Source organism: Ranitomeya variabilis, chromosome 5 (genome assembly GCF_051348905.1).
Source record: "Ranitomeya variabilis isolate aRanVar5 chromosome 5, aRanVar5.hap1, whole genome shotgun sequence".
In the NCBI taxonomy this organism is placed as follows: Eukaryota; Metazoa; Chordata; class Amphibia; order Anura; family Dendrobatidae; genus Ranitomeya; species Ranitomeya variabilis.
This window is the reverse complement of record NC_135236.1, coordinates 27,206,748-27,227,643: the sequence shown is the minus strand read 5'-3', so window position 1 is coordinate 27,227,643 and position 20,896 is coordinate 27,206,748. Positions and strand designations below refer to the sequence as shown.

At 43.2% G+C, this 20,896-nt stretch overlaps 1 protein-coding gene across 1 annotated transcript; it reads left to right on the top strand.

Annotated features, from left to right (window-relative positions):
* Nucleotides 1–2,949: 2,949 nt before the first annotated feature.
* LOC143774760 (olfactory receptor 6F1-like) lies at nt 2,950–3,906 on the top strand. Its single transcript, XM_077262523.1, has one exon. The coding sequence runs from the start codon at nt 2,950–2,952 to the stop codon at nt 3,904–3,906; it is 957 nt and encodes a 318-aa protein (XP_077118638.1).
* Nucleotides 3,907–20,896: the final 16,990 nt, after the last annotated feature.

The following is a 20,896-nucleotide window of genomic DNA, read 5'->3' as shown; positions in this document are numbered from 1 at the left end:
CTGTGTTTAGCGTGCCAACCTCCGCTGGTCGGTCGGTCATGTTTTGTTAGGTGACAAATAACAGGGTATTGGTAGTCAGCACGGTTGTCTGATCATGTATGCTTTTAGATTGATTAAAAGTTATGTTTTATCTACTTTGTATCTCAATTGTATAAGGTTCCATATTGGCAAACTTGATGATTTTTTTTACCTTATAGACCTATTCAAAATGTATTTTTTCTTTTTGTTATGCTAACGTTTTAACCTTAAACTATACTGCATATGGCTATTCAGTTTTCACTAACTCGAACTGTTTATTAGCACTCTTTCTTATTTTTCCTTTTCTTTCTTTCTTTCTCTCTTTCTTTCTTTCTTTCTTTCTTTCTTTCTTTCTTTCTTTCTTTCTTTCTTTCTCTCTCTCTTTCTCTTTCTTTCTTTCTCTTTTTTTCTTTCTTTTTCTCTCTTTCTTTCTCTCTTTCTTTCTTTCTCTTTCTCTCTTTCTTTCTCTCTTTCTTTCGTTCTTTCTCTTTAATTATGTTGATTTCTTTACTTAATTTACTGCTTCTCCCTCTTTCTTTATCTTTCCATCCTTTCTTCTATTTTTGATAAATAGCAGTTTGTCGGGTCGAGTAGACAAAGGCAGGAGCAACATGAAAGCTGTCACTGAGGGCATTTTCCCATGATGAATAGCTGCTTATAAATCCTGTCCGAGTGTAGGTAGAACTGAACTATTAACGTTAAGGAACTATTTTGGTCCTCTTTTTGGATGACTTTTACCCCTTTCAAAGTTATGGTTCCAGAAGTATTTCAACCCAGAAGAGCTTTATATCTGAACACAGACATATAATTTGAGAATTACCTGTAGTTTAGTACGTGTGCATTTTATCAGGTTAGTGCCTCGTGATAAGAAGTTTATATGTTTGGAAGCATACGTTCCACACAAGCAATTTTTTCTTTACAATCTCCACTCTTGGTCCTTGTTGTCAGATGCAAAATATAGTGCAGATGTGTAGTCATCACTGCTAACATTTATTCTAGTGTTGCAATATAATGATGAGTCATTCTGTAATATGCAATAATAATAATAATTTTATTTCTATAGCGCCAACATATTTCGCAGCACTTTACAGTTTAGAGGGGACTTGTACAGACAATAAAAGACATTACAGCATAACAATAATCACATAAACAACAGATACTAAGAGGAAAGAGGGCCCTGCTCGCAAGATTATAATCTATGAGGAAATAGGTGAGAACCAAAAGGTGGATGGTAAAAAGTTATTGTATTGTACGGTCCAGACATCAATGCAACAAATAACACATAACGCTGCATGAACCGGTCACCAGCCAGTGTGTGTGTACAGTACAGACACAGAGGGCTATTAAATGCATGGAGGATGTGGACAGATGCTATGATGGTCCTGGTTTTGAAGGAGATTTTATACGAGCAAAACAGGTATAGTTAGATAAGTAAGGTGAGGCGATAGGCCAATGTAAAGAACTGCGTTTTTAAGGCACGCTGAAAACTGTTGGTATTGGAAATTAATCAAAGTGTCCTGGGTAGTGCGTTCCAAAGAATTGGAGAAGTCTTGGAGACAGGAATGGGAGGTTCAAATTATTGAGGATGTTTGTCTTAGGCCATTAACAAAATGGAAGGCATGGGTAGGGTAATAGACTGAGAAAAAAGGAGATGTAGGGGGGTGCTGAAGCATGGAGCGCTTTGTGGGTGAGAGTGATAAGTTTAAATTTAATTCTGGAGTGGATGGGTAACCAGTGTAATGACTGGCACAGGGTGGAGGAATCAGTGTAATGGTTGGAGAGGAATATGATCCTGCTGCTGCATTCAGGACGGATTGGAGAGAGAAGAGTTTAGGAATACGGAGACGAATCAGTAGAGACTTACTGTAGTGCAAGACAAGAATGAATAAGAGCGACAGTAAGAGTTTTTGCAAAGTCAAAGGTAAGAAAATATCAAATTCTGGAATGTTTTTGAGGTGTAAATGACATGTGCAAGTGTCTATGACACCAATAATGTATTGCCGAATAATAAAACTGTATCAAAGTGAATGACCCAAAGGTATAGAACCCACAAATATACTTCAGCATAATTACCTACAACATAACATTGCAGGCTCTATGTTGCTTTCTAGAAATGCAATGCTTCATAACTATAATAACTGCAGGTGTTCCTACCTTCAATAGACCCCCAGGACAATACAAAAATCCCCTAAAAACAATGAACATAGCGTCTCTTGACAAAGAAGCAAGATGTGCATTGAGATGTTGTGCAGCTTGTCTTTCTCTATGTTCTATCATGTATCATGTCCATAGGTCATTACTTTAGACTATAGTGTAATATTTATTGCTTTTTATGTACCAGTTGGCAGGTATTTTTTGCACTATGTTTTTGATCACAGTGCACTATTCTGTGATTTACCCCATCAATTATCCAATGTGGATCCAACAGTGGTGCGTATCCCTAACATGTACAGGACAGAGTGTGAGGCTAAGCGTATTGTGTTTAGGGGGTTTTGTATTGTTTGGCGGTGTCTTTTTTACTTTTAGAATGATTGTATTCATAGATTTCGAGAAAGAGCCTTCAATTTTACATTGTGATTAATTTTGTTGAGGCTGAGATGTAGGAGTAATAAGAATTTTAGACTTATTTTTGGACTTCATTAATGGATGATAAGTTAATAATTACCAAAAGGTAGATCATTGAATGATGAGTTGGGTTCTTTTAAATCAATATTTGTAATGCACATTTTTCAATTTGTTTTATGGAAATACCAATATATTATGTAGGTAGCAGACATAGAGCAATTCTGAGTAAGTGGAGTTGATGATGTGAACCACTGATATATTATTGTAGAAAATACCGACTTCTTGATGTATTGTGCCAGTCACTGAATTACTAATATGTGTTATCTTCCAGAGAAGACATTTCGGCCTATGATCGATTTGCTGAGAATGTGTAAGGTGAACCAGACAGAAGTCAAAGAGTTCTTGCTTCTTGGATTTAAAGGGCTCCATGAGATAAAAATTGCACTCTTTATAGCTTTTCTTCTTGTCTACATTGTCATAGTGCTTGGAAATCTTCTTATAGTTATGTTGGTGTCCACCATCGATCATCTCCAGATCCCCATGTTCATCTTCCTCAAACACTTGGCCACTGCTGATATCCTCCTTACCACCACTGTGATGCCAGCCATGCTGGATATCATATACGTTAATGAGAAGAAGATGTTCGTTGTTCTCTGCATAATCCAGATGAACTTTATCTTCATTTTTGGATTCGTTCAATGTTTCTTCATAGCTATAATGTCTTTCGACCGATGTTTGGCCATTTGCATTATGCATTATGCATCGATGCACTCATTGCATTATGCATCGATTATGAGCCCCCATGTTTGTGTAATAATGATCAGAGGGTCTTGGTGTTTGATGTTGTTCATTTCAAGTGAAATAATTTTTGTTTTCCGTCTACAGTTCTGCAACCTAAGCTACGTTGACAGCTTTTTCTGTGATTTTGGTCCAGTAGTAGATCTGGCTACATCTGATACCTCAGTCTTATTATTGATTGACTTCATTGTCTCAATTTTCATGATATTTTTTCCCTTTGCTTTTACTATCCTAACATATATTTGCATTTTTATCACTATTCTGAACATCTCATCCACCAGTGGAAGGAGTAAGGCTTTTTCCACATGCAGTTCTCATTTGACCACAGTTTGTGCATACTATGGGACTCTGATGACAGCATCCTTGAACTCTTTTGACAAAGGATCATCCAACTTAAACAATTTTATTTCCCTTTTGTACATTGTGGTGACTCCACTTCTTAATCCTATTATCTACAGCTTGCGGAACCAAGAAATCAAAAGAACATTGCAGAAAATGTTGAGAAATATCAGAATTAATAATTAAATGAGTTTTCGATTTTAGAAAGTCAAAGAGGGTTGTTATTATATAATTGATCTGTACAGGGTGGGCCATTTATATGGATACACCTAAATAAAATGGGAATGATTGGTGATATCGATTTTCTGTTTGTAGCACATTAGTATATGGGAGGGGGAAAACTTTTCAAGATGGGTGGTGACCATGGCGGCCATTTTGAAGTTGGCCATTTTGGATCAACTTTATTTTTTCAATGGGAAGAGGGTCATGTGACACATCAAACTTAATGAGAATTTCACAAGAAAATCAATGGTGTGCTTAGTTTTAACGTAACTTTATTCTTTCATGAGCTATTTACAAGTTTATGACCACTTATAAAATGTGTTCAAAGTGCTGCCCATTGTGTTGGATTGTCAATACAACCCTCTTCTCCCACTCTTGACACAAAGATAGCAACACCACAGAATAAATGCTAACACAGGCTTCCAGTATCCGTTGCTTCAGATGCTGCACCACCCATCTTGAAAAGTTTTCCCCTCCCATATACCAATGTGCCCCAAACAGGAAGTTGATGTCCCCAACCATTCCCATTTTATTTAGGTGTCTCCATATAAATGGCCCACCCTGTATTTATTCTGTACCTTTAAATTAATTTAATCAGCTCTCTTTGATATGGAAACTGTTGCACTTGCCACTGCTCATCTTTCTGTTAGCCAGTCCCTTCTGCATCTGTGGTACCTATCATTATTCTCTGCCTGCATCTGTTGTACATTCCATTGGGCTGTTCAAGCTACCTGTACCCAGGGGGTCAGCTGCTATCTAATCAAGGCCAGTCCTGGAGTAACACCTGGACCACCTCCCTTGTCTCTCCTCAGATCTCGGTGTCGTATGTATGCTGCTGCGTATCTGTGGACAGATTGGATGAAGCTCCTAATCACGCCTCTCCAAGTCTTCCTTGGGTTATGGTACAGTGGTTCCACCACCCAGTCCATTGTACCTCTCTTCCATTTCATGGGTGCATTATTTCGGAGACCGGTTTTAAAATGATGTTACCCTCTGTCTTAAAGTGATCCCGTCCAATTTCTTTCTGGAAGTGGATGCTTCTTCTTCAAGGTCAGTAGCCATTTTTACTCCTCAAAAGTCTTCGTATGGTCACTTTGTGATCTGCGGCTTCTTTTCCAAATTTTTCTCTGCTCCAGAACGCAATTATTTTACAGGCGATCGAGAACTGTTAGCAAATAAACTGGCTCTGGAGGAGTGGCGCTTCTTGCTTCAAGGAGCTATACATCTGGCGGATATATACACTGACAACAAGAATCTAGCATATGTATCTGCTATCCTTTCAGCAATTTAACCCACAGCAAGCCAGATGTTTTCAATTCTTCGCCCACTTCTATTTCACACTCCATTTACAGTCAGCAGATAAGAATGTCAAGGCGAACTATCTCTTTAAATCCTTCCAGTCTTCTGACCAGGAGGAGGAGCCTCAACACATCATTGAACCCTCAAAAAGTTTTTACGGTTGCACTGTTGGATTTATCCCCGCATCCAGATAGGAAGCAAATTCTTCTCTGTGGTCACTCGTCTAAGGTGGCTGGCCATGCATGTCAGAAGAAAATGCCTCTCCTCATCTCCCAACATAATTGGTAGCCAATTCTGTTCAAGGATGTTGCAGATTTTGTCTCTGTCTGTCCATCTTGTGCCCAGAACAAAATCTTGAAACAGCTTCCTACCGGTTGGCTTTCCTTTACCCATACCATCTGCTCCCTTTGCAGAATATTGCAGTGAATTTCATTAGAGATGAACGAATATTTCAATGTTCGGTTTGGATTATGATTGATGATTTCGCAATATTTGCCGATTTATTAGTCGAATATTCACCTAACATAACCAAACACCATTGGAGTCAATGGAACACAAAAAGAAACACAAGCAAAACACCTTCAAAAGAGCCCAAAAGCTGCCAAAGCATATCAAATTGGGGCAGACACCTGGAAAGTGGCCTCAATTCACCCACAGTACACATTGTAGCATGGCACAGCAACAATCAGCCATGCATGATGTATCGGGTCTGGGCCAGCATTTACTGCTTTCAATTGAATGTCCAAGTAAGACAAAGTGGGTGACCAATCGGTGTAGGCCTGCTGTGCTTGGAGCCCTGATACCACATGCAGGATCTCAACCTGCTTTCATGCTCAGCCACATTCAGGTGACACAACTATCAGTTTCGTAGGCTACTATTGTCAGAAAACTCTAAGGATAGTAGTAACATGGGTAGTTGACTCAAAGAAAATGGAGGCCTGGTGGTCTCGGAGGCCTACCTGCTACAGGCAACACACATGAAGGTGACCCAACTAGGAGTCTACAAATTTACAAAAATGAGTTGCAGACACCAATAATGTGGCATCAATTGCAAAAGAGTAGAACTAGTATAGCAAGGACCAACATTTCTTCCACTACAGCCAACCCAGTAGACGGAGACTGCAATGGGCAAGGTGATGGAACCACTAAGCTGCAGCCCTCGGAAAGCCTGAAGGGGCATAACTAGCTGTCTTACTAAATCCAACCTAGATAAGCTGCATCAAGTGTAAATTGCAACCCAATAAGAGACAAAGAGGTGGCACCAGGTGCTAATCCAGAGCTGACCTACAGAGGGTGGCAGCTGACCTTCTAGAGTGGGTATGTTGGTATTGCCCAAAGGAGGGATGAAAAATGCAGGCAGGCACTGTAGGGACACTGTCACTGGCAGGTGCAGACTGGACCAGATCTTAAACAGGTTTGTACTGTCAGATGTGGGCTCGACTTGGTGTTACATACACTCCCAGACAGAAGTTATGTCGCTTATCCACGTTATGTAAATAAAAGCTTATAACCGGACGTTAAAATCATCCATTGATTGTATAAATTATTCTTTTGAAAGCTAAAACCCTCTGAAATGTAGTTTAGGTTAAGAAAATAAATTGGCATCAACGCATAAATATTGATCAGTTAATGGACACAGAATGGTCCGATTTTGGCAAGACAAAAATTTTGTCGCCTGGTCATGTAATGCACCCAATCCTAGTTTACAACCTCACGTGTGCTCAGTAAATGATTGGTTAATTAGTGTGTGTGTATAAAAAGAAACCCAGCACCTTAGACCTTCACTTGAACTGCAACTTGAGCTCTGACAACATGCCAAAAATCCACTAGGCTGAAGACCAGATCCACTGCAGAGGTAGCTGGCACCTTTAATGTGTCTCAGCGTCAAGCACAAAGAATTAAAAAAAATTGAAGAGACTGGAGATGTTTGACAAGCCCAGGTCCCACAAGACAACTGCTGAGGAGGAACGTTTGTTGATTAGAAAATCCAAAGCAAGCCCCTCTTCCACTAAAGCAGAGCTCCAACAGGCCTGGTCACCTCAAATCCCTGTGTCAACTAGAACAGTTTGTAGGATTCTGTCTCGAAATGGCCTCCATGGTCGAATCAGTGCCCAGAAGCCAGCACTAAACAAAAGGCAAATAAAAAACTGTGTGGCATTTGCAAAGTCCCACAGCCTGCTAATCAGACAGACTCTGGAAAAGTGGCAGAAGGTGGATTTTTCTGATGAATCTTGAGTAGAATTACACCACAGCTGCCGCAAATACTGCAGGAGACCTACTGGAGCCTGTATGGATCCAAAATACACTCAGAAAACAGTTAAATTTGGTGGTGGAAAGATCATGGTCTGGAGTTACATTCATTATGGGTGTGTACAAAACATTTGCAAGGTGGAAGGCAATATCAATAGCCTTAAATATCAAGAAGTATTAGCTACCTCTTATATTCCAAATCCTAAAAGGGGTCAAATTCTGCTGCAGGATGGTGCTCCATCTCATACATCCATCTCTACAACAAAGTTCCTCTGAGCAAAAAAGATCAAGGTGCTCAAGGACTGGCCAGCCCAGTCACCAGACAGGAACATCATTGAGAATGTTTGGGGTAGGATGAAAGAGGAAGCTTGGAAGACAAAACCAAAGAATCTAGATGAACTCTGGGAGGCATGTAAGACTGCATTCTTTGCTATTCCTGATGACTCCATTAATAAATTGTATGAATCATTGTTGAACCGCATGGTTGCAGTCCTTCAAGCTCATGGAAGTCACACAAAATATTAAATATGATTCTAATAGCACCACAACTTCATTCACCAATGTTATGCAACATATATTTGTATTTTAGGTTAATTATTTGTTTAAATATCACATTACTTTCTGTGTGCGACTTTTGTCTTGCCAAAATCTGACCATTCTGTGTCCATTAACTGATCAATATTTCTGCATCGATGCCAATTTATTTTCTTAACCTAAACAACATTTCAGAGGGTTTCAGCTTTCAAAAGAATAATTTATACAACCAATAGATTAATTTAATGTCAGGTTATAAGCTTTTATTTACATAACATGGATAAGCGACATAGCTTCTGTCAGGGAGTGTAGATTGGCACTGGCAGGTGTGGGCAAGAAAGAGTGTTACACAGATGGGCACCGGCATCTGCAGGCTGGATCGGCTGAGAAACAGGAGACAATTGTCAGGTGAGGACTGGACCCGGTGTTTCACAGATAGACACTGTCAGGTGCAAACTGGACTGAGTGTTACAAAGATGGGCACTGACAATTGCGGACTGGACCGGGTGTTAGACAGATGGGCCTGGCAGTCACTGGCTGGACCGGGTGTTGCAAAGATAGGCATTGACAGGAGCGATCAGGACCGGCAGTTAAACAGATGAGTGTTGTGAATTCCGTTCTCGGGCTCCCTCCTGTGGTCATGAATGGTACTGTGTGAGTTCTGTTCTTGGGCTCCCTCTGGTGGCCTTTAGCGATATGGCTGGTCTGTAGCAGGGCTCAGCTGCTTTGTTTCCTGCTGGGCTGGTTCCTATTTAACTCACCTGGACCTTTACTTTTTGCCTGCTGTCGTTGTATTCAGTGCTGGTTCTGATTTCTCCTGGATTCCCCTTGTGACCTGTCTCCTCCTGGAGAAGCTAAGTCTTGCTTGTTCATTTTGCTCATTATTTCCTTGAAAACATTTCTCAGTATATGATGAGTTCAGTCCAGCTTGCTATTATGTGATTTTTTCGCTTGCTGGTAGTTCTGGGGTCCAGAGTGCGCCCCTCACACCGTGAGTCGGTGTGGGGGTTCTTGTATTCTCTGCGTGGATAGTTTTTGATAGCTTTTGTACTGACCGCACAGATCCCTTGCTATTTTCTTTCTATCTAGTGTTAAGCGGGCCTCATTTGCTAAACCTGTTTCATTTCAACGTTTGTATTTTTCCCTTAACTCGCCGTTATTATTTGTGGGGGGCTGTCTAAACTTTGGGGTTATTTCTCTGAGGCAAGTGAGGTCTTTGCTTTCTCTCTAGGGGTAGCCAGTTTCTCAGGCTGTGAAGAGGCGTCTAGGTTTTCAGGTAACGCTCCATGGCTGCCTTTAGTGTGTGTGGATAGGATCAGAGTTGCGGTCAGTATAGCTCCCACATCCCCAGAGCTTGTCCTAATATTTTGGTTTACCTGTCAGGTCAGTTTTGTGATCCTACCACCGGATCATAACAGATGAGCACTGGCAGGTGTGGGCTGCACCTGGTGTTAAGAGAGCTGGGCACTGGCAGGTGTTATCTGGACTGACAGTTAAAGAGATGAGCTCTGGCAGATGCGGGCTTTAATGGTTGAGGAACAGGAAAGCACAGGCAGGTGCACACTGGACCGGGTGTTAGACAGTTGGGCTCTGGCAGGTACAGGCTAGACCAGGTGTTACACAGATGGGCTCTGGCAGGTGCAATCTGGACCGAAATTTAAACAGATGAGCTTTGGCAGGTGCAGGCTGGACTGGCTGGACTGGGTGTTAGACAGATGGGAACTGGAAGGTGCGGGCTGGACCTGTTGACGAGTAGGAATGCACAGGCAGGTGCAGACTGGATCGGATGTTAGACAATTGTGCTCTGGCAGGTGTGGAATGGACCTGGTGTTACACAGATAGGCTCTAGCAGATTAGATCTGGATCAGTAATAAAACAGATGAGCTCTGGTAGGAGCAGGCTGGACTGGGAGTTAGACAGATGGGTGCAGGCAGATGAGATCTGGACTGGAAGTTAAACAGATGAGCCCTGGCACATGCAGGCTGGACCGGATGAGAGACAGGAAACCATTGGCAAGTGCAGACTGGACCAAGTTGTACACAGGTAGGCACTGGCAGGTGCGGACTGGATGGATGTAGCAAAGATGGTCACTGACATTTGTGTACTGGACCAGGTGTTGCACAGATAAACACATGCAGTTGTGGGTTGAACCAAGATTTAGACAGATGGGCCTTGGCATGGTTGGGCTGGACCGATTGAGGAACAGGAAAGCACTGGCAGGTGCAGTGTGGAATGGGTGTTGTAGTAATGAGCTCTGGCATGTGTGATCTGGACCGGTAGTTAAACAGATGAGCTCTGGCAGGTGTGGGATGGATTGGGTGCTACACAAGTGGGCACTTGCAGTTGTCGACTGGACCGGACATTGCACAGATGGGCTCTGGCAGGTGCGATCTTGACTGGTAGTTAAACAGATGAGCTCTTGCAGGTGCGGGCTGGACCGGGTGTTGCACAGATGGGCTCTGGCATGTGCAATCTATACCAGCAATTAAACAGATGAGCACTAGCAGGTGTAGGCTGGACCAGTTGAGGAACAGGAAAGCACAGGCAGGTGCAGACTGGACAGGGTTTTAGACAGTTGGGCACTGTCAGGTGTGAAATGGACCAGGTCTGACAAAGATGGGCTTTGGCAGGTGAGATCTGGACTGGTAGTAAAACAGATGAGCTCTGGCAGGTGCAGTCTGGACTGTGCATTAGATAGATGAGCGCTGGCAGATGCGATATGGACCGGAAGTTAAACAGATGAGCACTGGCACATGCAGGTTGGACTGGCTGGGAAACATTTGAACATTGGCAGGTGCGGAATGAAACAGGTGTTAGACAGTTGGGCACTGGCAGATGCAGGCTGGACCGAGTGTTACACAGATGGGCTCTGGCAGGTGTGATCTGGAAGGGGGGTTTAACAGATGAGCTCTGTCAAGTGCGGGCTGGACTGGGTGTTACACAGATGGGTACTGGCAGGAGACGAGTGGACCAGGCATTGCACAGATGGGCTCTGGCAGGTTTGATCTTGACTGGTAGTTAAACATATAATCACTGGCAGGTGTGGGCTGGACCAGTTGAGGAGCACAAAAGCACAGGCATGTGTGGACAGGACCGGGTGTTAGACAGATGTGTGATTGTAGGTGCAGGCTGGACCGAGTGTTACCCAGATGGGCTCTGGCAGGTGCAGAATGGACCAAGTGTTGCACAGATGAGCACTGGCAGATGCAGACTGGACTGAGTGTGACAGAGATGGGCCCTGGCAGGTGCAGACTGGACCGAGTGTTACAGAGATGGGCTCTGGCAGGTGCAGACTGGACCAAGTGTTACACAGGTGAGCACTGGCAGGTGCAGAGTGGACCGAGTGTTACAGAGATGGGCCCTGGCAGGTGTGGGCTGGAACGAGTGTTACGCAGATGGGCACTGGCAGCTGCACGCTGGACAAGGTGTTACACAGATGGTTACTGACAAGTGCGAACTTGACCGACAGTTAAACAGATGAGCACTGGCAGGTATTGGCTGGACTGGTTAATTAACAGGAAAGCATTGGCAGATACGGACTGGAATGGTTGTTAAACAGATGGGCTATGGCAGGAACGGGTTGGACCGTTTGTTAGACAGATGGTCGCAGACAGATGCAATCTGGATCAGGAGTTAAACAGATGAGCACTGGAGTGTGCAGGCTGGACCGGCTGAGAAACAAGAGAGCATTGGTGTTAACTTTTACTCTGAGCTAAATAAACAGAAATAGCTTTTGTAATGTCAGCAAGACCTTCCACGAGGCTCAGTAGAGAAATGAATATAATAATAATTCAAATAATAATTAATATTTAACAAAAAACGTGATAAAAATGCGAAAAAACGCTTACATATGCCTCCCATTATTTTCTGTGTATTCCGCATATCTTGTGCAAATGTTGCATTTTTTCCCTCGAAAAAATCGCATCACGGAAAAAAAAGCAACATGTTCATTAAATTTGCGGAATTGCGGGGATTCCGCACACCTAGGAATGCATTGATCTGCTTACTTCCCGCACGGGGCTATGCCCACCATTCGGGAAGTAAGCGGATCATTTGCAGTTGGTACCCAGGGTGGAGGAGAGAAGACTCTCCTCCATGGACTGGGCATCGTATAATTGGTAAAAAAAAAGAATTAAAATAAAAAATTGTCATATACTCACCTTCGATGGCCCCCGGAGTCTTCCCGCCTCTCAGCGGTGCACGCTGCCACTTCTATTCCTGTAGATAGTGTGTGTGAAGGACCTGGGATGATGTAGCGGTCACATGACCGCGATGACGTCGTGGTCACGTGACCACGATGTCATCGAAGGTCCTGCACACACCATCTACAGGAACGGACGCCGCTGAGGATATCGGCTGTCTGCAGAAGGTGAGTATAACCATTTTTTAAATTTTTTTAATTATTTTTAACATTCTATCTTTTACTATTGATGCTACATAGGCTGCATCTATAGTAAAAAGTTGGTCACACTTGTCAAACACTATGTTTGACAAGTGTGACCAACCTGTTGTGAATTCCGCTCTTGGGCTCCCTCCGGTGGTTGTAAGTGGCATTTTTGCGAGTTCTGCTCTTGGGCTCCCTCCGGTGGTTTTAAGTGGTACTGCTGCTCCTTGGATTTTGTAGTCAGCAGCTGCTTCCACTGATTGTCTTTCTGGCTCGACTATTTAGCCTGGTTCTATCCTTCAGCCTGTGCCAGTTGTCAATGGTTCCTGGTTGGATTCACATCTCTGCTTGGATTTCCCTGATATTCTGACCAGTTCAGCAAAGATAAGTCCTTGCTTTGTTCTTTTGCAGTCCACTTGTTGTGGACTTAATCTTTCTGCACTTTCTATGTTTTTTCTAGTCCAGCTTGTCAGTATGGATTTATTCAGTTAAGCTGGAAGCTCTGGGAAGCAGATTTACCCTCCACACCTTTAGTCAGGTGTGGAGATTTTTGTAAACTCTGTGGTGGATTTTTCTAGTTTTTATTACTGACCACACAGTATTCTTTCCTGTTCTATTTCTCTAGTTAGACTTGCCTCCTTTGCTACATCCTGGTTTCATTCTGCATATGTCATTTCCCTCTCCACTCACAGTCAATATTTGTGGGGGGCTGTCCTATCCTTTGGGGATTTTCTCTGAGGCAAGATAGCTTTTCTGTTTCTATCTTTAGGGGTAGTTAGTCCTCCGGCTGTGACGAGGTGTCTAGGGAGTGACAGGAACATCCCACGGCTACTTCTAGTGTTGTGTTAAGCTCAGGAACTGCGGTCAGTACAGGTACCACCTCCTCCAGAGCACGTCCCATGTTGCTCCTAAACCACCAGCTCATAACAGTACAACTGGCCAAAAATGAATTAAATGCATCTCAAAAGAAGGAAAAGGAAGTTCTGAGCCATTTTTTTTCTGCAGTCTGTTTTGTCTTTTTTTTCCTCTTAATCTCTGGGTGGTTCAGGATTTTGGCGCTGGCATGGATGTTCAGGGTTTGTTTTCTCGTGTGGATCAACTTGCTGCAAGAGTACAGAGTATCCAAGATTATGTTGTCCAGACTCCGGCTTTAGAGCCTAAAATTCCAACCCCTGATTTGTTTTTTGGGGACAGATCCAAGTTTTTGAACTTTAAAAATAACTGCAAATTGTTTTTTGCCTTGAAACCCCGTTCCTCTGGTGATTCCATTCAGCAGGTTAAAATTGTCATCTCTCTGCTGCGTGGTGACCCTCAGGACTGGGCATTCTCCCTTGAATCAGGGGATCCGGCATTGCTTAATGTAGACACATTTTTTCAAGCGCTCGGATTATTGTATGACGAACCTAATTCTGTGGATCATGCAGAAAAGACCTTGTTGGCCCTGTGTCAGGGTCAGGAAGTGGCAGAAGTATACTGCCAGAAATTTAGAAAATGGTCTGTGCTCACTAAATGGAATGAGGAGGCTCTGGCAGCAATTTTCAGAAAGGGTCTTTCTGAAGCCCTTAAAGATGTTATGGTGGGGTTCCCCACGCCTGCTGGTTTGAGCGAATCTATGTCTCTAGCCATTCAGATTGATCGGCGCCTGCGCGAGCGCAAAGTTGTGCACCATATGGCAGTGTCCTCTGAGCAGAGTCCTGAGCCTATGCAATGTGATAGCATTTTGACTAGAGTAGAACGGCAGGGATTCAGACGCCAGAATAGGCTGTGTTTTTACAGTGGGGATTCTGATCATGTTATTTCTGATTGCCCTAAGCGTACTAAGAGGGTCGCTAGGTCTGTTACCATCAGTACTGTACAGCCTAAATTTCTCTTATCTGTGACCTTGATTTGCTCATTATCGTCCTTTTCTGTCATGGCATTTGTGGAATCAGGCGCTGCCGTGAACTTGATGGACTTGGAATTCGCCAGGCGCTGTGGTTTTTCCTTGCAGCCTTTGCAGAGCCCTATTCCTTTGAGAGGCATTGATGCTACGCCGTTGGCCAAGGATAAACCTCAGTATTGGACTCAGTTGACCATGTGCATGGCTCCAGCTCCAGGAAGATTGCCGTTTTCTGGTGTTGCATAATTTGCATGATGTTGTTGTTCTGGGTTTTCCATGGTTACAGGGACATAATCCAGTGCTGGATTGGAAATCTATGTCTGTGACTAGTTGGGGTAGTCAAGGGGTACATAGTGACATTCCTTTTATGTCAATTTCCTCTTCCCCCTCTTCTGAAGTTCCTGAGTTTTTGTCGGATTTCCAGGATGTGTTTGATGAGCCCAAGTCCAGTTCCCTTCCTCCACATAGGGACTGTTATTGTGCTATTAACTTGATTCCTGGCTATAAGTTCCCTAAGGGCCGACTTTTCAATCTGTCTGTGCCAGAGCATGCCGCTATGTGGAGTTATGTTAAGGAGTCTTTAGACAAAGGGCATATTTGGCCGTCTTCGTCACCATTGGGAGCGGGATTCTTTTTTGTTGCCAAGAAGGATGGCTCCTTGAGACCCTGTATTGATTATCGCCTTCTTAATAAGATCACGGTCAAATTCCAATACCCTTTACCTTTGCTTTCTGATTTGTTTGCTCGGATCAAGGGGGCTAGTTGGTTTACTAAGATTGACCTTCGAGGGGCATATAATCTTGTTCGTATTAAACAGGGTGACGAATGGAAAACTGCATTTAATATGCCCGAAGTCCATTTTGAATACCTTGTGATGCCTTTCGGGCTCTCTAATGCTCCTTCTGTATTTCAGGCCTTCATGCATGATATTTTCCGCAATTATCTTGATAAATTCATGATTGTGTATTTGGATGATATTTTGATTTTTTCCGATGATTGGGAGTCTCATGTGAAGCAGGCCAGGATGGTATTCCAGATCCTTCGTGATAATGCTTTATTTGTGAAGGGGTCTAAGTGCCTATTTGGAGTTCAGAAGGTCTCTTTTTTGGGTTTTATTTTTTCTCACTGGTCTATAGAAATGGATCCTGTTAAGGTCCAAGCCATTCATGACTGGATTCAACCCACATCTGTGAAGAGTCTTCAGAAATTTTTGGGCTTTGCTAATTTTTATCGCCGTTTCATTGCCAACTTTTCCAGTGTGGTTAAGCACCTGACCGATTTGACGAAGAAAGGCGCTGATGTGACGAATTGGTCCTCTGCGGCTGTTGAGGCCTTTCAGGAGCTTAAACGCCGATTTACTTCTGCCCCTGTGTTGCGTCAGCCAGATGTTTCTCTTCCTTTTCAGGTTGAGGTTGACGCTTCTGAGATTGGGGCAGGGGCCGTTTTGTCTCAGAGGAGTTCTGATGGTTCTTTGATGAAACCGTGTGCCTTCTTTTCTCGAAAGTTTTCGCCTGCGGAGCGCAATTATGATGTCGGCAATCGGGAGTTGTTGGCCATGAAGTGGGCATTTGAGGAGTGTCGACATTGGCTTGAGGGAGCCATGCACCGCGTTGTGGTCTTGACCGATCATAAGAATCTGATTTACCTCGAGTCGGCCAAGCAGCTGAACCCTAGACAGGCTCGATGGTGCCTGTTTTTCTCCCGTTTTGATTTTGTCATTTCGTATCTTCCGAGATCTAAGAATGTTAAGGCTGATGCCCTCTCTAGGAGTTTTTTGCCTGATTCTCCTGGAGTCCTTGAGCCGGTTGGCATTCTTAAGGAAGGGGTGATTCTTTCTGCCATCTCCCCTGATTTACGGCGGGTGCTTCAGGAATTTCAGGCTGATAAACCTGACCGCTGTCCTGTGGGGAAGCTGTTTTTTCCTGATAGATGGACAAGTAAGGTAATTTCTGAGGTTCATTGTTCGGTGTTGGCTGGTCATCCTGGGATTTTTGGTACCAGAGATTTGGTTGCTAGGTCCTTTTGGTGGCCTTCCTTGTTGCGGGATGTGCGTTCTCTTGTGCAGTCCTGTGGGACTTGTGCCCGGGCCAACCCTTGCTGTTCCCGCGCTAGTGGGTTGCTCTTGCCTTTGCCGGTCCCTGAGAGGCCCTGGACGCATGTTTCCATGGATTTTGTTTCGGATCTTCCTGTTTCCCAGAAGATGTCTCTTATCTGGGTGGTTTGTGACCGGTTCTCTAAAATGGTCCATTTGGTACCTTTGCCTAAATTGCCTTCCTCCTCTGATTTGGTTCCATTGTTTTTTCAGCATGTGGTTCATTTGCATGGCATTCCGGAGAATATTGTGTCTGACAGAGGTTCCCAGTTTGTTTCTAGGTTTTGGCGGGCCTTTTATGCAAGGATGGGCATTGATTTGTCTTTTTCTTCGGCGTTTCATCCTCAGACAAATGGCCAAACTGAGCGAACTAATCAGACCTTGGAAACCTATTTGAGATGCTTTGTGTCTGCTGACCAGGATGATTGGGTGGCTTTCTTGCCGTTGGCCGAGTTTGCCCTTAATAATCGGGCTAGTTCGGCTACTTTGGTTTCGCCTTTCTTTTGTAATCTTGGTTTTCATCCTCGTTTTTCTTCGGGGCAAGTTGAGCCGTCTGATTGTCCTGGTGTGGATTCTGTAATGGACAGGTTACAGCAGATTTGGACTCATGTGGTAGACAATTTGACGTTGTCTCAGGAAAAGGCTCAACGTTTTGCTAACCGCCGTCGGTGTGTTGGTCCCCGGCTTCGGGTGGCGGATTTAGTCTGGTTATCTTCTCGTCATGTTCCTATGAAGGTTTCTTCCCCTAAGTTCAAGCCTCGGTTTATTGGTCCTTATAAGATTTCTGAGATTATCAATCCGGTATCTTTTCGTTTGGCCCTTCCAGCCTCTTTTGCCATCCATAATGTTTTCCATAGATCTTTGTTGCGGAGATATGTGGTGCCCATTGTTCCCTCTGTTGATCCTCCTGCCCTGGTGTTGGTTGATGGGGAGTTGGAATATGTGGTGGAGAAAATTTTGGATTCTCGTTTTTCGAGGCGGAGGCTTCAGTATCTTGTCAAGTGGAAGGGTTATGGCCAGGAGGATAATTCTTGGGTTGTTGCCTCCGATGTCCATGCCGTCGATTTGGTTCGTGCTTTTCACTTGGCTCGTCCTGATCGGCCTGGGGGCTCTGGTGAGGGTTTGGTGACCCCTCCTCAAGGGGGGTACTGTTGTAAATTCCGCTCTTGGGCTCCCTCCGGTGGTTGTAAGTGGCATTTTTGCGAGTTCTGCTCTTGGGCTCCCTCCGGTGGTTTTAAGTGGTACTGCTGCTCCTTGGATTTAGTAGTCAGCAGCTGCTTCCACTGATTGTCTTTCTGGATTGACTATTTAGCCTGGTTCTATCCTTCAGCCTGTGCCAGTTGTCAATGGTTCCTGTTTGGATTCACATCTCTGCTTGGATTTCCCTGATATTCTGACCAGTTCAGCAAAGATAAGTCCTTGCTTTGTTCTTTTGCAGTCCACTTGTTGTGGATTTAATCTTTCTGCACTTTCTATGTTTTTTCTAGTCCAGCTTGTCAGTATGGATTTATTCAGTTAAGCTGGAAGCTCTGGGAAGCAGATTTACCCTCCACACCTTTAGTCAGGTGTGGAGATTTTTGTAAACTCTGTGATGGATTTTTCTAGTTTTTAATACTGACCACACAGTATTCTTTCCTGTTCTATTTATCTAGTTAGACTTGCCTCCTTTGCTACATCCTGGTTTCATTCTGCATATGTCATTTCCCTCTCCACTCACAGTCAATATTTGTGGGGGGCTGTCCTATCCTTTGGGGATTTTCTCTGAGGAAAGATAGCTTTTCTGTTTCTATCTTTAGGGGTAGTTAGTCCTCCGGCTGTGACGAGGTGTCTAGGGAGTGACAGGAACATCCCACGGCTACTTCTAGTGTTGTGTTAAGCTCAGGAACTGCGGTCAGTACAGGTGCCACCTCCTCCAGAGCACGTCCCATGTTGCTCCTAAACCACCAGCTCATAACACCAACCTGTCAATCAGTTTTCCAAGCGATGCTACAGATTGCTTGGAAAACTTTAGCATTCTGCAAGCTAATTACGCTTGCAAAATGCTAAAAAAAACGGGAAAAAAACGGGGAAAAAACACAAAAAGAAACATGCGGATTTCTTGCAGAAAATTTCCGGTTTTCTTCAGGAAATTTCTTCAAGAAATCCTGATGTGAGCACATACCCTTAAGCTGAGATGAGAGTAGAGGAAAGGGAAGGGGAGCTGATGGACGGAGGAGAGAATTGAAAGTACTGAATAGCTGTTTAGGGTTATATATCGGGTATGATATGAGAAGTAGATTTGTTTTGCTGCAGTGAGCAATTGCACAGCATTTTTTAAACTTCTGTTTCTAGACGGGCTACTGCACTCCCATTCTTTGGCAGCCGTAAAGTGGTAGGCTTTGTAAATATAGGCCAGAAAGAAGATGTGCTCCAGTAGATTGCAAGCGCTGCATCAAGTGGCCTCTGCTCATCTTACTACACATTTAACATCACACACAGCACAGTCCTCAGAGGTGGCACCCCAATTATCCTTGTTATCCCCCTTGTCTCAACAACTCTCCAATTGCCTGACTGTAGGGAACCACAGATGGATGGCTCCTGCGTGCCTCACTAGCATCCCAGCATAAGATATCTACAATGTCTCAAGGTAAAGTTTTATCTTTTTGTGTACACAGTTTTCTTGAGGCTCCATTGTCCGTAATTGGTTATATTCTAAAGGTAACGTCACACTCAGCGATGCTGCAGCGATATAGACAACGAGCCGATCGCTGCAGCGTCGCTGTTTAGGTCGCTGTAGAGACGTCAAACACAGCAGCTCCAGAACGATGCAGGAGCGATCCTGTGACGTAATGGTGACTCACTTATCGTTCTCACAGGTCGTTTGCTCCATGTAAAACATTGCTGGCATTGTTGCTTTTGCTGTCAAACATGACGATACACGCCGACCTGACGACCAAATAAAGTTCTGGACTTCTAGCTCCGACCAACGATATCACAGCGGGATCCAGATCGCTGCTGCATGTCAAACTCAACAAGATCGCTATCCAGGACGCTGCAACGTCACGGATCGTTGTCGTTCTCGTTGTAAAGTTGCTGAGTGTGAAGGTACCTTATGTCTCTAATCAAACAAAGATAATAATTTCAACTCTTGCAGCCTTTTCCAATATACTTACAGGCTAATCTACTTACAGCTTACATATTCTGAACAGTGCTATTGAGGCCATGTGCACACATTCAGGTTTTTTTTGCATTTTTTTCGCGTTTTTTTGCAATATAAATGCTATAAAATCTCATTAAAAAGGCATGCATTATGCAGTCTATCATTTAGAATGCATTCTGCATGTTTTGTGCACATGGATGCGTTTTTTTCCGCAAAAAAATGCATTGCGGTAAAAAAATGAGCATGTTCATTAATTTTGTGGTTTTTCTGCATTTTTCCCGCAATTCTATGCATCTGGGAAAAAGCGTACAAAAAACGCATCAAAAACGCATAAAAAAAACGCAAAAAAACGCATGCGGATTTCTGGCAGAAATTTCCGTTTCTTTGTCAGGAAAATTTCTGCAAGAAATCCTGACGTGTGCACATACCCTGAGACCTACCGGTTTGATAATCTGTTTTGCGGTCAAATTTTTACTCATTAACTTATGTGTACTTGCTATGTGAGACACGTGTTTATCTTCTCAGTGCACCATTTGTCATCTGTTGCAATCTTCTTGTCTAGCAAGGGCTCCTTTAGCTGCCATGGAATCTAATCTTAACCCCTTCATGACGGAGCTTTTTTCGGTTTTCGTTTTTGGCTCCCCTCCTTCCCTGAGCCGTAACTTTTTTATTTTTCATCAATATGGCCATGTGAAGATTTATTTTTTGTGGGATGAGTTGCACTTTTGATCAACACCATTGGTTTTACCATGTCGTGTACTCGAAAACGGGAAAAAAATTCCAAGTGTGGTGAAATTTCAAAAAAGTGCAATACCACACTAGTTTTTTGTTTGGCTATTTTGCTATGTTCACTAAATGCTAAAACTGACCTGCTATTATGATTATCCAGGTCATTTCGAGTTCATATACACCAAAAATGTCTAGATTCCTTTTTATCTATGTGGTGAAAAAAACATCAAAACTTTGCAAAAACAAAAAAACAAAATGTGCAAATTTTGATACCTGTAGCGTCTCTATTTTTCGTGATGTCAGGTTGGGTGAGGGCTTATTTTTTGGGCACTGAGCTGATGTTTTTAATTATACCATTTTGGTGCAGATATGTTCTTTTGATCGACCATTCTTGAATTTTAATGCAATGTCACAGCGACCAAAAAAACGTAATTCTGGCATTTCAATTTTTTCTCGCTACGCCATTTAGTGATCAGGTTAATAATTTTTTTATTGATAGATCGGGCGATTCTGAACACAGCGATAGCAAATATGTCTATATTTGATTTTTTTTATTGTTTTATTTTGCATGAGGCAAAGGGGGGTGATTTGCACTTTTATGTTTTTTTAAATATGTTTAAAAACATATTACTATTACTTTTGCAATGC